This window comes from Salmo trutta, chromosome 23 (genome assembly GCF_901001165.1).
Source record: "Salmo trutta chromosome 23, fSalTru1.1, whole genome shotgun sequence".
Lineage (NCBI taxonomy): Eukaryota > Metazoa > Chordata > Actinopteri > Salmoniformes > Salmonidae > Salmo > Salmo trutta.
In genome coordinates, this window is record NC_042979.1 from 43,974,980 (window position 1) to 43,996,067 (window position 21,088).

At 43.7% G+C, this 21,088-nt stretch overlaps 1 protein-coding gene and 1 long non-coding RNA gene across 2 annotated transcripts in view; one reads left to right on the forward strand and one right to left on the reverse strand.

Moving 5' to 3' along the window:
- The window catches only part of LOC115160127 (A disintegrin and metalloproteinase with thrombospondin motifs 19), a gene marked incomplete in the record, with an annotated part of 113,093 nt that extends 110,979 nt beyond the window's left edge, over positions 1-2,114 (reverse strand). Inside the window, 2 exon segments of the mRNA XM_029710473.1 lie at positions 980-1,479; positions 1,767-2,114. Of these exon segments, the coding sequence (XP_029566333.1) occupies positions 980-1,479; positions 1,767-1,833 (567 nt within the window).
- Positions 2,115-4,106: 1,992 nt separating this feature from the next.
- Positions 4,107-6,551, forward strand: LOC115160128 (uncharacterized). Its single transcript, XR_003869007.1, has 2 exons — positions 4,107-4,283; positions 5,742-6,551. It is a non-coding gene; the product is annotated as an uncharacterized LOC115160128 (long non-coding RNA).
- The last annotated feature ends 14,537 nt before the right edge of the window (positions 6,552-21,088 follow it).

Consider the following 21,088-nt stretch of genomic DNA (forward strand, 5'->3'; position numbering starts at 1 on the left):
GAAATCTTCAACATTCCTATCAAGCTGTCACAATGAGCAGGAAATCTTCAACATTCCTATCAAACTGTCACAATGAGCAGGAAATCTTCAACATCCCTATCAAGCTGTCACAATGAGCAGGAAATCTTCAACATTCCTATCAAACTGTCAATGAGCAGGAAATCTTCAACATTCCTATCAAACTGTCACAATGAGCAGGAAATCTTCAACATCCCTATCAAGCTGTCACAATGAGCAGGAAATCTTCAACATCCCTATTAAACTGTCACAATGAGCAGGAAAACTTCAACATCCCTATCAAGCTGTCACAGTGGGTACGGAACCTTCAACATCCCTATTAAACTGTCACAATGAGCAGGAAATCTTCAACATCCCTATCAAGCTGTCACAGTGGGTACGGAACCTTCAGCATCCCTATTAAACTGTCACAATGAGCAGGAAATCTTCAACATTCCTATTAAACTGTCACAATGAGCAGGAAATCTTCAACATTCCTATCAAACTGTCACAATGAGCAGGAAATCTTCAACATCCCTATCAAGCTGTCACAGTGGGTACGGAACCTTCAGCATCCCTATTAAACTGTCACAATGAGCAGGAAATCTTCAACATCCCTATCAAGCTGTCACAGTGGGTACGGAACCTTCAACATCCCTATTAAACTGTCACAATGAGCAGGAAATCTTCAACATTCCTATCAAACTGTCACAATGAGCAGGAAATCTTCAACATCCCTATTAAACTGTCACAATGAGCAGGAAATCTTCAACATTCCTATCAAACTGTCACAATGAGCAGGAAATCTTCAACATTCCTATGCAAAGTCAGAAGTATGATGTTGGAAATGTCAGGTGTTATTCCATTCTCATGCATGAGCATATGTTTTTTTTTAAAGATACACAACAAATAACACTTTGGCATATTAGTTATGTTTATTGATAGGCCTATTATGCAATTGACTTGAATATGATATATTTACCAGTCCTGCGCAGGTGCTGAATGAGGCAATGGATCCTGCGTAATTGAGAACAGTTCCGCTGTAATAGCATCCTCTCTCTTCTGTGTTGGCAGCGGACGAAACTGGCATACTGCTCCGAGATGCCTTTTGTGCTTTCTGTCTCCTCTCCACCATGAATTTCTGGGACAGAAATCGAGTGTCTCTCTTCAGGATGAGGTGCAGGTCCCTGCCAAAAGCAGGAATTCTGAGTCTCAGCCCTGTGGAATCAGTCGTTTGCGGTCCTTGAGGTTCCCAATGGTATAGCTCTGGAGATTCGTACTCTTCCCAGTTTGAAATGGAACGAACCTCCCGAGAGCTGCTCCCGGCGCCGGCGTCAGTCTCTCGGCTAGTTGGTTTATCTGGAGCCCCGGCGCCGGCGTCAGTCTCTCGGCTATTTGGTTTATCAGGAGCCGGCGGACCTGTTTCTGGAAAAACCTCCGGGAAAATAATTTCGGACTCGGATTCCTGGAAGGGGTGTGGATCTGGAGAGTAAAAATAGGAAACGAGAGAAAGAAGACAGCAAATACCCTAGGATTAGTCGTTATAGTCTTTTTCAGAAAGGTCAACTGGAGCAAAGAAAATGTAGCCCATGGATGAGCCTGTCTGCTCCAATAAAATGACTGGGTGATGTCTCACCTGCGCATCACTATATTAGCTAACTCAGCGAATTATAACAGTGAGAAACATCGAGAATTGTTACCATGCCTTGTGAGTACCTGATGAACTAAATCAACGTTTAAACTGCATATTGAAGGTGTTTCACATATACCTGCAATGGCAAATGCTCCAAGAAAACATAACTGATGGAGGAGACTGAAGATGCGCTTTAGATGCATATTCAGTTATTGTTCAATTAACCTTTACAGCTATAGTGTCGTTAAAAAGTTGCTCTCCACGCACATTAGTCAAATTCTGTGTTGTCTATGCGCTGCCTGATACTTTTTCCCCATCTCCCGGTAAATGCGCCTCTCTCCTCTCTCACATGAACGTGTTTCCAAATGAATGACTCCGTATCCTGTACTGTAAAAATCAAAAAGTCAGCATAGGAGAGAGAGAGATTTGTATAGAAGTGTATTTTGATGTATGGACAGCGCGCACTGAGCGGTAGAGAGCACACTCGAGCAGTCGATACTGCAAGCTCTAAATAGCCTACTCAACTGCACTAAGACCAGAGAAGAACATAACCACACGTGTTGAGTTGCTACCTCAATTTATTGGGGAGGAGGTGTGCAAAACAAAATACAACATGCAGGCTTCTTTTTACAGATTTAATTGGAGCATAAAAAACGTCTGTCTGTCTACTATAGCTATATATTGGAGTTATTTTTGCTCAAATTGAATGAAAACATCTCATGTCAAAATGTTGTCACTTCGTTTTAAGTTGTTTGAATTTTCATTTAGCTTCTCACTGAACAAATGCTGGTTCTTTCCATTTAATTTCCTGGACACCTGTATATCTTTTGGATCATACAATAAAGGATAATTGCCAAGGTCTGCTGTGTTTGATTTTTACCATAGTCAAAACATATTTTCCAATTAATGATTTCCTACGTTTTTTTCCCCTCATAGAATAGGTGTAATAAAAAGAGCTGTATAAATAGTAGCCTACTGGGCTGCAGTGATTCTTTTTGCATTCAGAGCTAAATCAAATCAAATGTATTTATATAGCCCTTCTTACATCAGCTGATATCTCAAAGTGCAATGCAGGTGTAGAAGCACGGTGGCTAGGAAAAACTCCTTAGAAAGGCCAGAACCTAGGAAGAAACCTAGAGAGGAACCAGGCTATGAGGGGTGGCCAGTCCTCTTCTGGCTGTGCCGGGTGGAGATTATAACAGAACATGGCCAAGATGTTTAAATGTTCATAAATGACCAGCATGGTCAAATAATAGTAATCACAATGAACAGGTCAGGGTTCCATAGCCGCAGGCAGAACAGTTGAAACTGGAGCAGCAGCACGGCCAGGTGGACTGGGGACAACAAGGAGTCATCACCAGGTAATCCTTGCATGCACTAACACCCTGGACCAGAGCTAAAACGCACTAACACCCTGGACCAGGGCTAAAACGCACTAACACCTTGGACAAGAGCTAAAACGCAATAACACCCTTGACCAGAGCTAGCACGCACTAACACCCTGGACCAGAGCTAGCATGCATTAACACCCTGGACCAGAGCTAAAATGCACTAACACCCTGGACCAGAGCTAGCACGCATTAACACCCTGGACCAGAGCTAAAATGCACTAACACCCTGGACCAGAGCTAAAACACACTAACACCCTGGACCAAAGCTAGCACGCATTAACACCCTGGACCAGCAGTAGCACGCACTAACACCCTGGACTAAAGCTTGCACGCATTAACACCCTGGACCAGAGCTAGCACTCACTAACACCCTGGACCAGAGCTAGCACGCACTAACACCCTGGACCAGAGCTAACACGCATTAACACCCTGGACCAGAACTAGCACGCATTAACACCCTGGACCAGAGCTAACACGCATTAACACCCTGGACCAGAACTAGCACGCATTAACACCCTGGACCAGAGCTAGCACGCATTTATACCCTGGACCAAAGCTAAAACGCATTAACACCCTGGACCAGAGCTAGCACGCACTAACACCCTGGACCAGAGCTAAAACACACTAACACCCTGGATCAGAGCTAAAACGTACTAACACCCTGGACCAGAGCTAGCATGCATTAACACCCTGGACCAGAGCTAGCATGCATTAACACCCTGGACCAGAGCTAGCATGCATTAACACCCTGGACCAGAGCTAGCACACATTAACACCCTGGACCAGAGCTAGCACACATTAATACCCTGGACCAGAGCTAGCATGCATTAACACCCTGGACCAGAGCTAAAACACACTAACACCCTGGACCAGCGCTAGCACGCACTAACACCCTGGGCCAGAGCTAGCATGCACTAACACCCTGGACCAGAGCTAGGGTCCCATCCAGGTGCTATAGAGTACCACAGTATTAGTTATAATACCCATAAAACCTAGCGGTCAAACAGAAATGGTTCCAATCATTTTTCCACCATTCATTTTTCCAATAGGGGATTCTAGAAACACTTAAAATAAGGGCTGTGTTTTGTGTAGGCTTACCCTGGCGTGACATTTTGATAACCGTGTAAATATATCTAGGACAAGAGGTGATGTTTATCAATATATTAGCCTGTATTTACCCTCAAAATGTAACGCTAATTAGCTGCTAATGTGGCTATGAAACGCCATGATAATCTGGACGAGACGGCCGAATCGAGGCAAAGGTAAGAATCTCTGGATTAACTATCTAATATTACCTAAATGTAGTAATGAATAAATTGGCAAAATGTCTTGTGTTGTGCAAGTTTTAAATTGACACAATACCTGTTAGCAAAGGTGTCAGTTAGAGATGATGTGCAGGAGCATGCTGGGATTTGTAGTCTTGCATGATGTCAACTTTGACGCTAATTAGCATTTTTGAATCTGAGAGTAAATAGAGCCAAATATATTGATAAGTCACTGTCCGAGAGAGATTTATATGGTTATCAAAACATCACGCCAGGGTAAGCCTACACGAATCACAGCCCTTATAGGAAAAATATATGGTAGAAAAACGATTGCAACCATTTCCCTGTTTGACCGCTAGGTTTTATGGGTATTATGACACCTCCACTGTGGGGCGATATCGGGTTTTGTACTACCACAGTGAGATGACCTGATGCAAAATGATCTAATCCATTTTTCAACGAAGGAGGGTTTGAGTAATACTTGATAAGTCTGATTTCTCCTGTGCCAAAGCATACTGATATGATTTCATACGGAATTTGACTTCTGGCATATCAAATCTCAAGGGGTTAATGCAAAGTTGATTAAGATATTTTCAATATAGTCCTCTTACCACATGGCATATTACGGAATCATTTGACACGTTTCAACACAAATGAAAACAAGAATAGCGCAAGTAATCAAATTGGCAGCGACATGGGTATGTAATCAATTAGGGCATACTGAGTTCAAGCTTTGCCAGTCTTGCTGGCATGTTTGGTATTGATGGGCCAAGTTTAGTGATGTCACTCAGTCAGTCAGTCAAGTGGTTCTCGTCTGGGCAGTGACTTGTGCACTTTAAAAGGGGCAATCTGCAGTTGCTTCGTTCATTTTTGGACTTATAAATGAATGATATGCCCCATGAGCTTAGTTCAACTGTCGTACCCCATCAGAACCCCAAATATAAGCTTATTTTTATTCCAATGTTTGTAAACAAAGTAAATGTAAACAAACACCATATAGCCTCAAAACATGGTTAAAACTATCATTTAGATATCATGGATGGTCAGTCCTTGCATCCATAGCTCTGTCTATGAATTTGAGAGTGGTTTCTCCAGCCTCATCCCTCAGCTTTTTACAGAAACAGGGGCGGGGCAATGTTGTTTTCTTGTTTAAACTGCTGATTGCTGCTTTAAAGTGATAATTCAAAAATAATACTCATCACAGTTTTTTCTATGTACTGAAAGTGCTCCATCTTGAAAAATGTACTTCTGACATGCACAATTCTTTAGGATTGTATCAACAGTGAACTAATAAACGAAATGCTAAAATATGGTTCTTGATGGGAACTATCCCTTGTTGTCTAAATACCATGTCAAACCATAGAGTATCAACCATACTCTGGTTACAAAGAGATTGCATATACTTGCAAGTTACAACTACGTAATGACTGTAGTTGCAATGTGACTCTTTTACAGAACTCCAGGACATGACTCCATTACAGAACTCCAGGACATGACTCCATTACAGAACTCCAGGACATGACTCCATTACAGGACTCCATTACAGGACTCCAGGACATGACTCCAGGACATGACTCCATTACAGGACTCCATTACAGAACTCCAGGACAGGACTCCATTACAGAACTCCAGGACAGGACTCCATTACAGAACTCCAGGACAGGACTCCATTACAGAACTCCAGGACATGACTCCATTACAGGACTCCAGGACATGACTCCATTACAAGACTCCAGAACATGACTCCATTACAGGACTCCAGAACATGACTCCATTACAGGACTCCAGAACCTGACTCCAGGACATGACTCCATTACAGGACTCAGTAGTTAATTCCATGAAGAGTGTAGCACAAATTAGGTGATTTGTTTCATGTTTATAATCAAGAAATTAAGTTATTCTCCGGTTATTATGCACTAGTTTTAACTAATGTGAAATTACTTTGACTCACGGATATTCTTTAACTTTACAAATATGACGTGTTTCTTGCAGTCTTGGGTTGTGTATCCCTGTTGATGATATTCCTAGTGCAACAACGGAGCTGCAGGTCATGAATATCCCTGTGAGAGAACACCATTATATCATGTGTTATGATCTACACGGTTTACATAATAGCATTGTTCTGAGCAAACTGTGCAGTATTCATTTACTCTGTGTAATGGCTACGAAGCAACCGAGGATTCTGAATACAGAGATGATACATCGTTGTCCAACATCTGACAGATGAAAGACATGTTTGAATTAAAGCGTTCGTTACAGTGCAAATCCTTCTTATTAAAATGTGTTATTTCTGTAATCCATCAAGCATTGGAGTTGTACTGAATTAATCAAGATTTACTTCCATTTTGAGAAACTGTTGTACGAACAATCAGAGTCCTGATTCCACACCCAGTTTAAGATGCTGAGATCATAACAACTTTGAACTGTGGCTATACAAATAGCTCAGTCATCGAGGAGCAGCGGGCCAGCAAGGACTACAGTACGTTAATGCTATTTGGAAGCTATGACTATGTCCCAAATGGCACCCTATTACCTATTTAATGCACTACTTTTGACCAGGGTCCATAGAGCTCTGGTCAAAAGTAGTGCACTATATAGGAAGTAAGGTGCCATTTGGGATGTTGTTTATGATTTCCAATGGATATAGAGCTTATTGTGTTGTGGATTCAAGCCTGTCCTCACGATAAAGTGCAATAAAACAAAGCACGGTGACAGTCCTGTATACAATGTACGTTAATCCAAATTTTGAGAATTTATTAAGAGAATGGACATTGTTTTATGGGAATGCGCGAGTGAATATCCATCAATGGCTGGAACCAGTTCACATTTCTTTAATATCTAGGGTGGAAAGCTTTGACTAAAATAGTCACAGAATACAATTCAATTGAATATAACAATGACATTTACAATGAATCAGAGAGAGACATCAGAGTAGTCTCCAAGGTGCCATATAGTGTATGAAATGATAAAGCAACATTTCTTCTATCGGTGAAACATGATGTGATGCAGATTGTAGCAACAGAATGTTTTTCAAGGACAAAAGCTTTCTCTCTCATAGAATGGCTACAACTCGAGGGCTAGCTTGTTCATGTTTCTCGTATTCAGGCTTCAAATTGTCCTTCTCCCCTCTACCCACTGAGCCAAATCTCCTCTGTTACACCGCTAATGGAGAGGAGAAAGTCTTAGTAAGGTCACTGGGAGAGAAAAACAAACAGACAAATTAGAGCCCTTTTTCTGATCCATTCAAGTCCCAAATGTAATATAGGGTTCGACCCCCCCCAACCCGAAACGGGCCCATTCCCCTTTCGCTATTTTGATCTCCATAGTGAAAGTTGAACAAAGTTCCCCCACCTGCCTCTCCCGTAGCTCCACGTTGCGTCCCAAAGGTAGCCTAGCAGTTAGAGAGGTGAGCCATTAACCAGAGGGTTGCCAGTTTGAATCCTGGGTCTGACAGGGGGGAAAAAAATTTGCGGGCAGTGAGATAGCAACCCGGAGGGTTGTTGGTATCAAATCCTAGATGCCATTGCCTCAAATCCTAGATGCCGTTGCCTCAAATCTTAGATGCCATTGCCTCAAATCCTAGATGCCATTGCCTCAAATCTTAGATGCCATTGCCTCAAATCCTAGATGCCATTGCCTTAAATCCTAGATGCCATTGCCTTAAATCCTAGATGCCATTGTCTCAAATTCTAGATGCCATTGCCTCAAGTGCCTTGAGGCAAGGCACTTAATTCCCCACAACAACAGCACCCCGGGTGCCCAGTGTGGCAGCCCTCTGTCCCTCTCCAAAAGCGGAAGTAACATTTTGATTGGACCTTGGGTGCAATTGACCAATAAAGTGATATTCATCTTACAACGGCACCCTATTCCCTTTACAGTACACTACGTTAGGGAATAAGAAAGTGGTGCACTATCAAGGGAATAGGATTCCATTTGGGATTCAGCCCCAGTAGAGGGCCTTAAAACACATTAGGAGTTCCTTTATCTACGCTGATCACAGACCTGGCCAAGCCACACTTGCCCCTGGCACAGAGGAGAGCTTTTCCATTAGACACTGCACTGGGACAGCTGACAGGCCTATGAGGTAGCTAATGTGATGCCTTAAACAGAGAGAAATAAATCAAATAGGCCAAGACTTTTTCCATTTTTTTTCGTTCTTTCTTTTTTTTCGAAGAGGGGATGGGTGGGAGAGAACAGCAATGTAATCTAAAAAGACTTGTAGGACAAATGAGCCAAGCTTTGTCGATGATACAGTGTATTGAATAATAGCAGCCAGGTCCATAGGAGCCATGTTACATTACGTGGGAGAGACGTGCGTGGTGGTGTTGTTCTGATGATGGCTGGAAGGGAATGAGAGATTACAGCAGACGTTCGTGTATAGCTTGGAGGATGTATTTGCTAATGTATTTGTTTTTTTATTACCCAGAGACAACACAGACATTGTCAGGGATAGTACACTCGTAGAAAAAAAGGGTTATTTGGAAGTTTTTATTTTTATTTTACCCTTATTTTACCAGGTAAGTTGACTGAGAATATATTGTCTTTTACGGCAACAACCTCGGGAATAGTTACAGGGGAAGGAGAACCCTTTTTAGTTCCAGGTAGAACCCTTTTTGGTTCCAGGTAGAACCCTTTTTGGTTCCAGGTAGAACCCTTTTAAGTATCTGTTGCTACCTCGTAACTATGAATGAAGAATTGCATAAATTGAAGAAACTGAGAGATCTTCCGCCAGTCGAGGAAAATGTACCTCCAACTACGTCTGAATAGGACCACCAACAGAGAAAGATTAGCTATATCTAATATGCATTTTACAGTATCTCAGCCTACAGTAAATGTATATCTCTTGTGGGGCCGAAACAGTCACACTATATTTCATCAAGATAAAGACAACCCTCCTAGCTGCTCACTTTGGGAGATGACCATAGCAATTCCCTTATAAAAGATTGTTATGCTCGACACAAACGCATCCCTCGTGAATTTATTTTCATTCTTTAGCATTATTCATGTTGACATTTACAACTAGTTGTTGCTCGTTCCACCCAAGTATTTTATATTTCTAACTACCAGGCGACCTATCAAACCAAACCACTGGGGATGGGGTTAAATGCACAGGCAAGATTACAAGTTTGCATTGTTTATAACTCCTGGGAGGATTCCCAAACCGTTTTTCACCCCCTATGTTAATCCTCTTCATTACCATCATCTATTGTAAATGAACAGAATCAATGAATGAATTGTGCACTTGGAATATGAATCAGTGTACTTTTAACAAGCGGTGTTTAAAGGCAGACATTTGCCGAAGGACAAGAGTTAAAGGGAAGACAGAATTGTGTAATAGGCAGGAGGTGAGGCGGGATGCCAGTGTTCACTTTCTTTCAACGCAGAGCTCTCTTAAAACCCCTCTCTGTTCATGTGCTGCACTACTTTCCACATCCTTACCACCCTCCCCCTTGTTCCCTCATCCCTTCCTAGAGAGAGAAAGAGAGGGGGGGGAGAGAGAGAGCGAGAGATAGAGAAAGAAGGTAGGGATGAAATTACTCACAGCATCTTTGTTATCTCCTTCACATAGAGGAAACCTTCCTGGACATTGATTTAGTTTGTTATTGAAGCATCTTGACTCTATTCAAATCCCCAGCCCACATGGGCTTATTGTATAATACACTGCATATTCAGAATTTACACCATTTACAGTGTGTTACATAATCTTTTTGTAGTAAAAGAAAACATGAAGAAATGTGTTCCACTTTAACTTAATGTTGTTATTACATTAGAGGTGTCATAATGATAGAGGGTTCACGTAAAGTGGTACAGGGAAATGTCCACGTGCATGTTTCCTATTTGTGCACGTTTGTGTGTGTTTTAAGACTAATTCTTGAATGCAAACTCTATACCGTTCATTTGGTCTCAAATGGCAGCCTATTCCCCATACAGTGCTCTTCTTTTGACAAGAGCCCTTAGTTGTCAAGGCAACATTTTTTTATTTTTTTTATCAGTTTGACAATATTAACCTTCGTCAGTATTGTGCAGCACTTGGAAGATCTGTTTAGGGAGTTGTGTCAGTGACTAACGATCGTGATAATACTAGTCGATTACAGTCTTGGGAGGCCACGGAGCTGACAGACCTCATTCCATTATAATCAGGGGCTGATTCAAACCTGGAACAATCAATTACATGTATTCATCAATGTACAATCATGCAGGGAAAACCTCCATGAGCTTTGGCCCTGGGAAGACCAGAATTGAATAGCCCTTGTATTAAATCCTCTTGTCATTGCTACATCACCTTTAACGTGTGACTTAAGTCTCAGTTTAAAAAAACACATGCAGTGCTGAATCAGTCATAGGTTCACAGGGAAATACAATCTTGAAAGATGGTGGAACAGAATCATCCAAAAAAAGGTTTTGAAACCCAACCGTGGATTATCTACGCATTTTGGCCAAGCTATTTCTTAATAATCAAAACACATTTTTCATAGAGGACGAGAAGAGTTCATTGCATATTGCAGACGTGCATCCTGAGAGTGCCTCTCTGATTACAGGTCCATTTCCATTACACTAGATCAACTGTACTTTAATGACATACCTATAGTCCAGTACTGTCTAGTCCAGTCCAGTCTAGTACAGTCTAGTCCAGTCCAGTATAGTCCAGTCTATTCCAGTCCAGCCCAGTATAGCCCAGACTATTCCAGTCCAGTCTAGTCCAGTCCAGTATAGCCCAGTCTATTCCAGTCCAGTGTAGTCCAGTCCAGTACAGTGTAGACCAGCCTAGTCAAGTCCAGTCCAGTATAGCCTAGTCCAGTCTAGTAGAGTATAGTATAGTCCAGTCCAGTACAGTCTAGTCTAGTCCAGTCGAGTATAGTCTAGTCCAGTCCAGTATAGTCTGTCCAGTCTAGTATAGTCTAGTCCAGTTCAATATACTACAGTCCAGTATAGTCCAGTCCAGTATAGTCTAGTCCAGTATAATACAGTCCAGTATAGTACAGTCTAGTCCAGTCCAGTCTAGTATAGTCTAGTCCAGTCCAGTCTAGTATAGTCCAGTATAGTCTAGTATAGTCTAGTATAGTCCAGTATAGTCTAGTATAGTCTAGTCCAGTCTAGCATAGTCCAGTATAGTCTAGTATAGTCTAGTCCAGTCCAGTATAGTTAAGTCCAGTCTAGTCCAGTCCAGTCTAGTCCAGTCCAGTATAGTCCAGTCCAGAATAGTACAGTCCAGTATAGTCCAGTATAGTCTAGTCCAGTCCAGTATAGTCTGTCCAGTCTAGTATAGTCTAGTCCAGTTCAATATACTACAGTCCAGTATAGTCCAGTCCAGTATAGTCTAGTCCAGTATAATACAGTCCAGTATAGTACAGTCTAGTCCAGTCCAGTCTAGTATAGTCTAGTCCAGTCCAGTCTAGTATAGTCCAGTATAGTCTAGTATAGTCTAGTCCAGTCTAGTATAGTCCAGTATAGTCTAGTATAGTCTAGTCCAGTCTAGCATAGTCCAGTATAGTCTAGTATAGTCTAGTCCAGTCCAGTATAGTTAAGTCCAGTCTAGTCCAGTCCAGTCTAGTCCAGTCCAGTATAGTCCAGTCCAGAATAGTACAGTCCAGTATAGTCCAGTATAGTCTAGTCCAGTCCAGTATAGTCCAGTCCAGTATAGTACAGTCCAGTATAGTCCAGTCCAGTATAGTCTAGTCCAGTCCAGTATAGTCCAGTCCAGTATAGTCCAGTCTAGTATAGTCTAGTCCAGTATAGTCCAGTTCAGTATAGTACAGTCCAGTCTAGTATAGTCCAGTCCAGTATAGTCCAGTCCAGTATAGTCCAGTCCAGTATAGTCTAGTCCAGTCCAGTATAGTCCAGTATAGTCCAGTCTTGTCCAGTCTAGTATAGTCTAGTCCAGTCTAGTCCAGTACAGTCTAGTCCAGTATAGTCCAGTCCAGTATAGTACAGTCCAGTATAGTCCAGTCTAGTATAGTCTAGTCCAGTCTAGTATAGTCTAGTCCAGTCTAGTCCAGTACAGTCTAGTCCAGTATAGTCCAGTCCAGTATAGTCCAGTCCAGTCTTGTCTAGTCCAGTATAGTCCAGTCTAGTCTAGTCTAGTACAGCCCAGTCTAGTCTAGTATAGTCCAGTCTAGTATTGTCCAGTCCAGTATAGCCCAGTTCAGTCTAGTATAGTCTAGTCCAGTATAGTCCAGTTCAGTATAGTACAGTCCAGTCTAGTCCAGTCTAGTATAGTATAGTCCAGTCCAGTATAGTCCAGTATAGTCTAGTCCAGTCCAGTATAGTCCAGTCCAGTATAGTCCAGTCCAGTATAGTCCAGTCCAGTCTAGTCCAGTCTAGTCCAGTACAGTCTAGTCCAGTATAGTCCAGTATAGTACAGTCCAGTATAGTCTAGTCCAGTCTAGTCTAGTCCAGTCTAGTATAGTCTAGTCCAGTCTAGTCCAGTATAGTCCAGTCCAGTCTTGTCTAGTCCAGTCTAGTCTAGTCTAGTCTAGTACAGCCCAGTCTAGTATAGTCCAGTCTAGTATAGTCCAGTCCAGTATAGCCCAGTTCAGTCTAGTATAGTCTAGTCTAGTCCAGTATAGTCCAGTTCAGTATAGTACAGTCTAGTCCAGTCCAGTCTTGTCTAGTCCAGTATAGTACAGTCCAGTATAGTCCAGTCCAGTATAGTCCAGTCCAGTCTTGTCTAGTCCAGTCTAGTCCAGTCCAGTATAGTACAGTCCAGTATAGTCTAGTCCAGTATAGTCTAGTCCAGTCTAGTCTAGTCCAGTCTAGTATAGTCTAGTCCAGTCTAGTCTAGTCCAGTCTAGTATAGTATAGTCCAGTCCAGTATAGTCTAGTCCAGTCCAGTCTAGTCCAGTCTAGTCCAGTCCAGTCTAGATCAGTCCAGTATAGTCCAGTCTAGTCCAGTCCAGTCTAGTATAGTCCAGTATAGTCCAGTCCAGTATAGTCTAGTCCAGTCCAGTATAGTCTAGTCCAGTCCAGTATAGTATAGTCCAGTATAGTCTAGTCCAGTCTAGTCTAGTACAGCCCAGTCTATTATAGTCCAGTCCAGTATAGTCTAGTCCAGTATAGTCTAGTCCAGTCCAGTATAGTCCAGTATAGTACAGTCCAGTATTGTCCAGTCCAGTCTAGTCCAGTCCAGCATAGTCTAGTCCAGTCCAGTATAGTACAGTCCAGTATAGTCCAGTCCAGTCTTGTATAGTCTAGTCCAGTCCAGTATAGTATAGTCCAGTATAGTACAGTCCAGTATAGTCTAGTCCAGTCTAGTCTAGTACAGTCCAGTCTAGTATAGTCCAGTCCAGTATAGTCCAGTCTAGTATAGTCCAGTCCAGTATAGTACAGTCCAGTATAGTCCAGTATAGTCCAGTATAGTCCAGTCCAGTACAGTCTAGTCCAGTATAGTCCAGTATAGTATAGTCCAGTATAGTCTAGTCCAGTCTAGTCTAGTACAGCCCAGTCTATTATAGTCCAGTCCAGTATAGTCCAGTCCAGTATAGTACAGTCCAGTATAGTCCAGTCCAGTAGAGTCTGTCCAGTAGAGTCTGTCCAGTATAGTCCAGTCCAGTATAGTACAGTCCAGTATAGTCCAGTCCAGTATAGTCTGTCCAGTCCAGTATAGTTAAGTCCAATCTAGTCCAGTCCAGTCTAGTCCAGTATAGTCCAGTCCAGAATAGTACAGTCCAGTATAGTCCAGTATAGTCTAGTCCACTCCAGTATAGTACAGTCCAGTATAGTCTAGTATATTCTAGTCCAGTCCAGTATAGTACAGTCAAGTCTAGTACAGTCCAGTCTAGTCCAGTCTAGCCTAGTCAAGTATAGTCCAGTCTAGTATAGTCCAGTCCAGTCTAGTATTGTCTAGTCCAGTCCAGTATAGTCCAGTTCAGTATAGTCTAGTCCAGTCCAGTATAGTACAGTCCAGTATAGTACAGTCCAGTATAGTCCAGTATAGTCCAGTCCAGTATAGTCTAGTCCAGTCTAGTCCAGTCCAGCATAGTCTAGTCCAGTCCAGTCTAGTCCAGTCCAGTATAGTCCAGTCCAGTATAGTCCAGTCCAGTATAGTCTGTCTAGTCCAGTATAGTCTAGTCCAGTATAGTCTAGTCCAGTATAGTCCAGTCCAGTATAGTCTGTCTAGTCCAGTCCAGTATAGTCCAGTCCAGTGCAGTAGAGACCAGTCCAGTATAGTCCAGTCCAGTATAGTACAGTCCAGTATAGTACAGTCCAGTCCAGTATAGTACAGTCCAGTATAGTACAGTCCAGTATAGTCCAGTATAGTCTAGTCTAGTCCAGTATAGTCTAGTCTAGTCCAGTCCAGTATAGTACAGTCCAGTATAGTCTAGTCTAGTCCAGTCCAGTATAGTACAGTCCAGTATAGTCTAGTCCAGTCTAGTCTAGTATAGTCCAGTCTAGTGTAGTCCAGTCCAGTATAGTCCAGTCTAGTATAGTCTAGTCCAGTCCAGTATAGTTGAGTTCAGTATAGTACAGTACAGTCCAGTCTAGTATAGTCTAGTCTAGTATAGTCCAGTCCAGTATAGTCCAGTCTAGTATAGTCTTGTCCAGTCCAGTATAGTTGAGTTCAGTATAGTACAGTCCAGTCTAGTCCAGTCCAGTCTAGTATAGTCCAGTCCAGTCTAGTCCAGTCCAGTATAGTCCAGTCCAGTAAAGTCCAGTCCAGTATAGTACAGTCCAGTCTAGTATAGTACAGTCTAGTCTAGTACAGTCCAGTCTAGTACAGTCCAATCTAGTATAGTCCAGTCCAGTATAGTCCAGTCCAGTATAGTCTAGTCCAGTCCAGTATAGTACACTCCAGTATAGTCCAGTCCAGTCTAGTCCAGTCCAGTATAGTCTAGTCCAGTCCAGTATAGTCCAGTCCAGTATAGTCTAGTCCAGTCTAGTCTAGTACAGTCCAGTCTAGTACAGTCCAGTCTAGTATAGTCCAGTCCAGCATAGTCTAGTCCAGTCCAGTCTAGTATAGTCCAGTCTAGTACAGTCCAGTATAGTCCAGTCCAGTATAATGTAGTCCAGTACAGTATAGTACAGACCAGTATATTCTAGTCCAGTCTAGTACAGTCCAGTATAGTCCAGTCCAGTATAATGTAGTCCAGTCTAGTACAGTCCAGTCGATTATTGTCCAGTCTAGTATAGTCCAGTATAGTCCAGTCCAGTATAGTCCAGTCCAGTATAGTCCAGTCCAGTATAGTCCAGTCCAGTCTAGTATAGTCCAGTCCAGTATAGTCCAGTCCAGTATAGTCCAGTATAGTCCAGTCCAGTATAGTCCAGTCCAGTATAGTCCAGTCCAGTATAGTCCAGTCCAGTCTAGTATAGTCCAGTCTAGTATAGTCCAGTCCAGTCCAGTATAGTCCAGTCCAGTATAGTCCAGTCCAGTATAGTCCAGTCCAGTATAGTCTAGTCCAGTCCAGTACAGTCTGTCCAGTCCAGTATAGTCCAGTCCAGTATCGTACAGGCCAGTATAGTCCAGTCCAGTATAGTCCAGTCCAGTATAGTCCAGTATAGTATAGTCCAGTCCAGTCCAGTCCAGTATAGTCCAGTATAGTCTAGTATAGTCTAGTCTAGTCTAGTCTAGTCCAGTCTAGTCTAGTCTAGTCTAGTCTAGTCTAGTCTAGTCCAGTCCAGTACAGTCTGTCCATTCCAGTCCAGTATAGTCTAGTCTAGTCTAGTCCAGTCCAGTCCAACAGAGGACATCAGACAGCATCAGTCTGTCTCTGGATGGACACCACAGAAACCCTGCTGATCAGTGCTCACCCTTAATGATCCCGTACGAGACGAGATGCGTGGATCTGCCCACCCTAAACGAAACTGTGTCAGGTGAGGGGAACTGTGAACAGTCTCCAGCCCCCCCCCCCTCACTCTACCAAGTACATCCAGTACAGTAGAGACAAGGCTCCTCTCTATGCATTGTGTGATGGTGTTTTAGCTATCGAAACTGGGTCATGCCATGGGTACCTTCAAAGGCCCAGGGGCGCATCTGTGAAAGTCTGCAGGATGTTTTGGAAAAAGCCATTGAAAGCACGCCGGCACCAGGACTCGCTGGCCCCATCTGGTAAAGTCATTACAAGAGGCCTTTTGATGCTGCCGAATGTCTCCCAACTGGGAAAGACCACTGACTGGCTTTGGCAAAGTCACTCTACCCGTTGAATGCCGTTACAGCGTGGTTGGTTCTTCTGACAGTGGTTATAGATGTGTTCTAATATCTCAGGCATTTTCATAAGGGAGCTGATCGCAATAACATCTCAGGTGAAATACTGGTACATGTGATATAAAGGAAAAGTATTTCAGGTTCTGACACTCTAATCCAACAGTAAAGTGAAAACAAAAGTCGGAAGCTTGTATTTCCTCAATTCCTCCATAGTAGCCTAATGAATCCCCCCCCCCCCTTCCCCAAAAAACACCATCTTTCCTAATTTTGTGTTGTTCCTAGCTGGTGTTGGTTAATAGTGGCCTTTAATAGTGAATAGATCTAGGTTACTGGTTCATAATGGTAACTATCATGGAGCTGTAGACCAACCCTATACATTGTTGAGGATCAGATCACATCACATCACAGCACATCAGATCACAACATGTCACATCAGATCACATCACACCAGATCAGGTCACGTCACAGCACATCACATCACAGCAGATCACATCACAGCAGATCACATCACAGCACAGCAGATCACATCAGATCACATCACACCACAGCACATCACATCACAGCAGATCACAGCACATCACATCACAGCAGATCACATCAGATCACATCACAGCATGTCACATCACAGCACATCAGATCAGATCAGATCACAACACATCACATCACACCAGATCAGGTCACATCACAGCACGCCACACCGATCTATCTATCTATCTATCTATCTATCTATCTATCTATCTATTCAATTCAATTCAAGGGGCTTTATTGGCATGGGAAACATGTGTTAACATTGCCAAAGCAAGTAGGGTAGATAATATACAAAAGTGAAATAAACAATACAAATTAACAGTAAACATTACACATACAGAAGTTTCAAAGGAATAAAGACATTACAAATGTCATAGTATGTATATATACAGTGTTGTAACGATGTACAAATGGTTAAAGTACACAAGGGAAAATAAATAAGCATAAATATGGGTTGTATTTACAATGGTGTTTGTTCTTCACTGGTTGCCCTTTTCTTGTGGCAACAGGTCACAAATCTTGCTGCTGTGATGGCACACTGTGGAATTTCACCCAGCAGATATGGGAGTTTATCAAAATTGGGTTTGTTTTCGAAATCTTTGTGGATCTGTGTAATCGGAGAGAAATATGTGTCTCTAATATGGTCATACATTTAGCAGGAGGTTAGGAGGTTAGGAAGGACAACCAGCTTAGTTTCCACCTCATTTTGTGGGCAGTTTGCACATAGCCTGTCTTCTCTTGAGAGCCATGTCTGCCTACCGGGCGGCCTTTCTCAATAGCAAGGCTATGCTCACTGAATCTGTACATAGTCAAAGCTTTCCTTAAGTTTGGGTCAGTCACAGTGGTCAAGTATTCTGCCACTGTGTACTCTCTGTTTAGGGCCAAATAGCATTCCAGTTTGCTCTGTTTTTTGGTTAATTCTTTCCAATGTATCAAGTAATTATCTTTTTGTTTTCTCATGATTTGGTTTGGTCTAATTGTGCTGCTGTCCTGGGGCTCTGTGGGGTGTGTTTGTGTTTGTGAACAGAGCCCCAGGACCAGCTTGCTTAGGGGACTCTTCTCCAGGTTCATCTCTCTGTAGGTGATGGCTTTGTTATGGAAGGTTTGGGAATCGCTTCCTTTTAGGTGGTTGTAGAATTTAACAGCTCTTTTCTGGATTTTGATAATTAGCGGGTATCGGCCTAATTCTGCTCTGCATGCATTATTTGGTGTTCTACATTGTACATGGAGGATATTTTTGCAGAATTCTGCATGCAGAGTCTCAGTTTGGTGTTTGTCCCATTTTGTGAATTCTTGGTTGGTGAGCAGACCCCAGAACTCACAACCATAAAGGGCAATGGGTTCTATGACTGATTCAAGTATTTTTAGCCAGATCCTAATTGGTATGTTGAATTTTATGTTCCTTTTGATGGCATAGAATGCCCTTCTTGCCTTGTCTCTCAGATCGTTCACAGCTTTGTGGAAGTTACCTGTGGTGCTGAAGTTTAGGCCAAGGTATGTATAGTTTTTTGTGTGCTCTAGGGCAACGGTGTCTAGATGGAATTTGTATTTGTGGTCCTGGCAACTGGACCTTTTTTGGAACACCATTATTTTGATCTATCTATCTATCTATCTATCTATTCTATTCTATTCTATTCTATTCAATTCAAGGGGCTTTATTGGCATGGGAAACATATGTTAACATTGCCAAAGCAAGTGAGGTAGATAATATACAAAGTGAAAAAAAGTATCTAACTATCTTTCTGCAGATATATCCATCTATCTATTTAATGTCTTTCTAGTAGGCTACAGTAACTACACTACTATAAATTGGGTAACATAGGAAAACTGGTCACCAGACACTATATGATGGGAGAAACTAGTGACTTTGGCTGTGAAAATACTCAGCTAGAGTTTTCAGAGAGCCAGGATCTTTGAGTGGAGAGCATTAAACGGAGCTTCTGTCCCCAGAGTTGTGGGCATGCTTTGGCCTCCTCTAAACTCTGAAGCACGGAGTCACGGAGGAGCTGTTCAAAGATGATATCATAAGTGAAAACGAGTCCTTCCCCAGGACCCAGCACGCTCCACGCAAGCGGAGCATGGCGTCCTGACTCCATCGGGGTGAATACGAGTCCTTCCCCAGGACACAGCACGCTCCACGCCGCGGAGCATGGCGTCCTGACTCCATCGGGGTGAATACGAGTCTTTCCCCCGGACGCAGCACGCTTCACGTCCTGACTCCATCGGGGTGAATACAAGTCTTTCCCCCGGACCCAGCACGCTCCACGCCGCGAAGCATGGCGTCCTGACTCCATCGGGGTGAATACGAGTCTTTCCCCCGGACCCAGCACGCTCCACGCCGCGGAGCATGGCGTCCTGACTCCATCGGGGTGAATACGAGTCTTTCCCCCGGACCCAGCACGCCTCACGCCGCGGAGCATGGCGTCCTGACTCCATCGGGGTGAATACGAGTCTTTCCCCCGGACCCAGCACGCTCCACGCCGCGGAGCATGGCGTCCTGACTCCATCGGGGTGAATACGAGTCTTTCCCCCGGACCCAGCACGCTCCACGCCGCGAAGCATGGCGTCCTGACTCCATCTGGGTGAATACGAGTCCTTCCCCAGGACCCAGCACGCTCCACGCCGCGGAGCATGGCGTCCTGACTCCATCGGGGTGAATACGAGTCTTTCCCCCGGACCCAGCACGCTCCACGCCGCGGAGCATGGCGTCCTGACTCCATCGGGGTGAATACGAGTCTTTCCCCCGGACCCAGCACGCTCCACGCCACGGAGCATGGCGTCCTGACTCCATCGGGGTGAATACGAGTCTTTCCCCCGGACCCAGCACGCTCCACGCCGCGGAGCATGGCGTCCTGACTCCATCGGGGTGAATACGAGTCTTTCCCCCGGACCCAGCACGCTCCACGCCGCGGAGCATGGCGTCCTGACTCCATCTGGGTGAATACGAGACCTTCCCCAGGACCCAGCACGCTCCACGCCGCGGAGCATGGCGTCCTGACTCCATCGGGGTGAATACGAGTCCTTCCCCAGGACCCAGCACGCTCCACGCCGCGGAGCATGGCGTCCTGACTCCATCGGGGTGAATACGAGTCTTTCCCCCGGACCCAGCACGCTCCACGCCGCGGAGCATGGCGTCCTGACTCCATCAAGGTGAATACGAGTCTTTCCCCCGGACCCAGCACGCTCCACGCCGCGGAGCATGGCGTCCTGACTCCATCGGGGTGAATACGAGTCTTTCCCCCGGACCAGCACGCTCCACGCCGCGGAGCATGGCGTCCTGACTCCATCGGGGTGAATACGAGTCTTTCCCCCGGACCCAGCACGCTCCACGCCGCGGAGCATGGCGTCCTGACTCCATCGGGGTGAATACGAGTCTTTCCCCCGGACCCAGCACGCTCCACGCCGCGGAGCATGGCGTCCTGACTCCATCGGGGTGTATTAATGTTTTCACTCATGGCCCTGAATGAGCCATCTCTTTATCTGCCCCCTGAGTTGAGTGGTCACTTTGTATTCCAGGCCTGTCTTTGTTTAGTGTTGTTGTTCTGTTTCCCACTTTTTTCCCACTATGTTATAGTGTACACTACTGTAGACTAGTAAGCTCTATGTTATAGTGTACACTACTGTAGACTAGTAAGCTCTATGTTATAGTGTACACTACTGTAGACTAGTAAGCTCTATGTTATAGTGTACACTACTGTAGACTAGTAAGCTCTATGTTATAGTGTACACTACTGTAGACTAGTAAGCTCTATGTTATAGTGTACACTACTGTAGACTAGTAAGCTCTATGTTACAGTGTACACTACTGTAGACTAGTAAGCTCTATGTTACAGTGTACACTACTGTAGACTAGTAAGCTCTATGTTATAGTGTACACTACTGTAGACTAGTAAGCTCTATGTTATAGTGTACACTACTGTAGACTAGTAAGCTCTATGTTACAGTGTACACTACTGTAGACTAGTAAGCTCTATGTTACAGTGTACACTACTGTAGACTAGTAAGCTCTATGTTATAGTGTACACTACTGTAGACTAGTAAGCTCTATGTTATAGTGTACACTACTGTAGACTAGTAAGCTCTATGTTACAGTGTACACTACTGTAGACTAGTAAGCTCTATGTTATAGTGTACA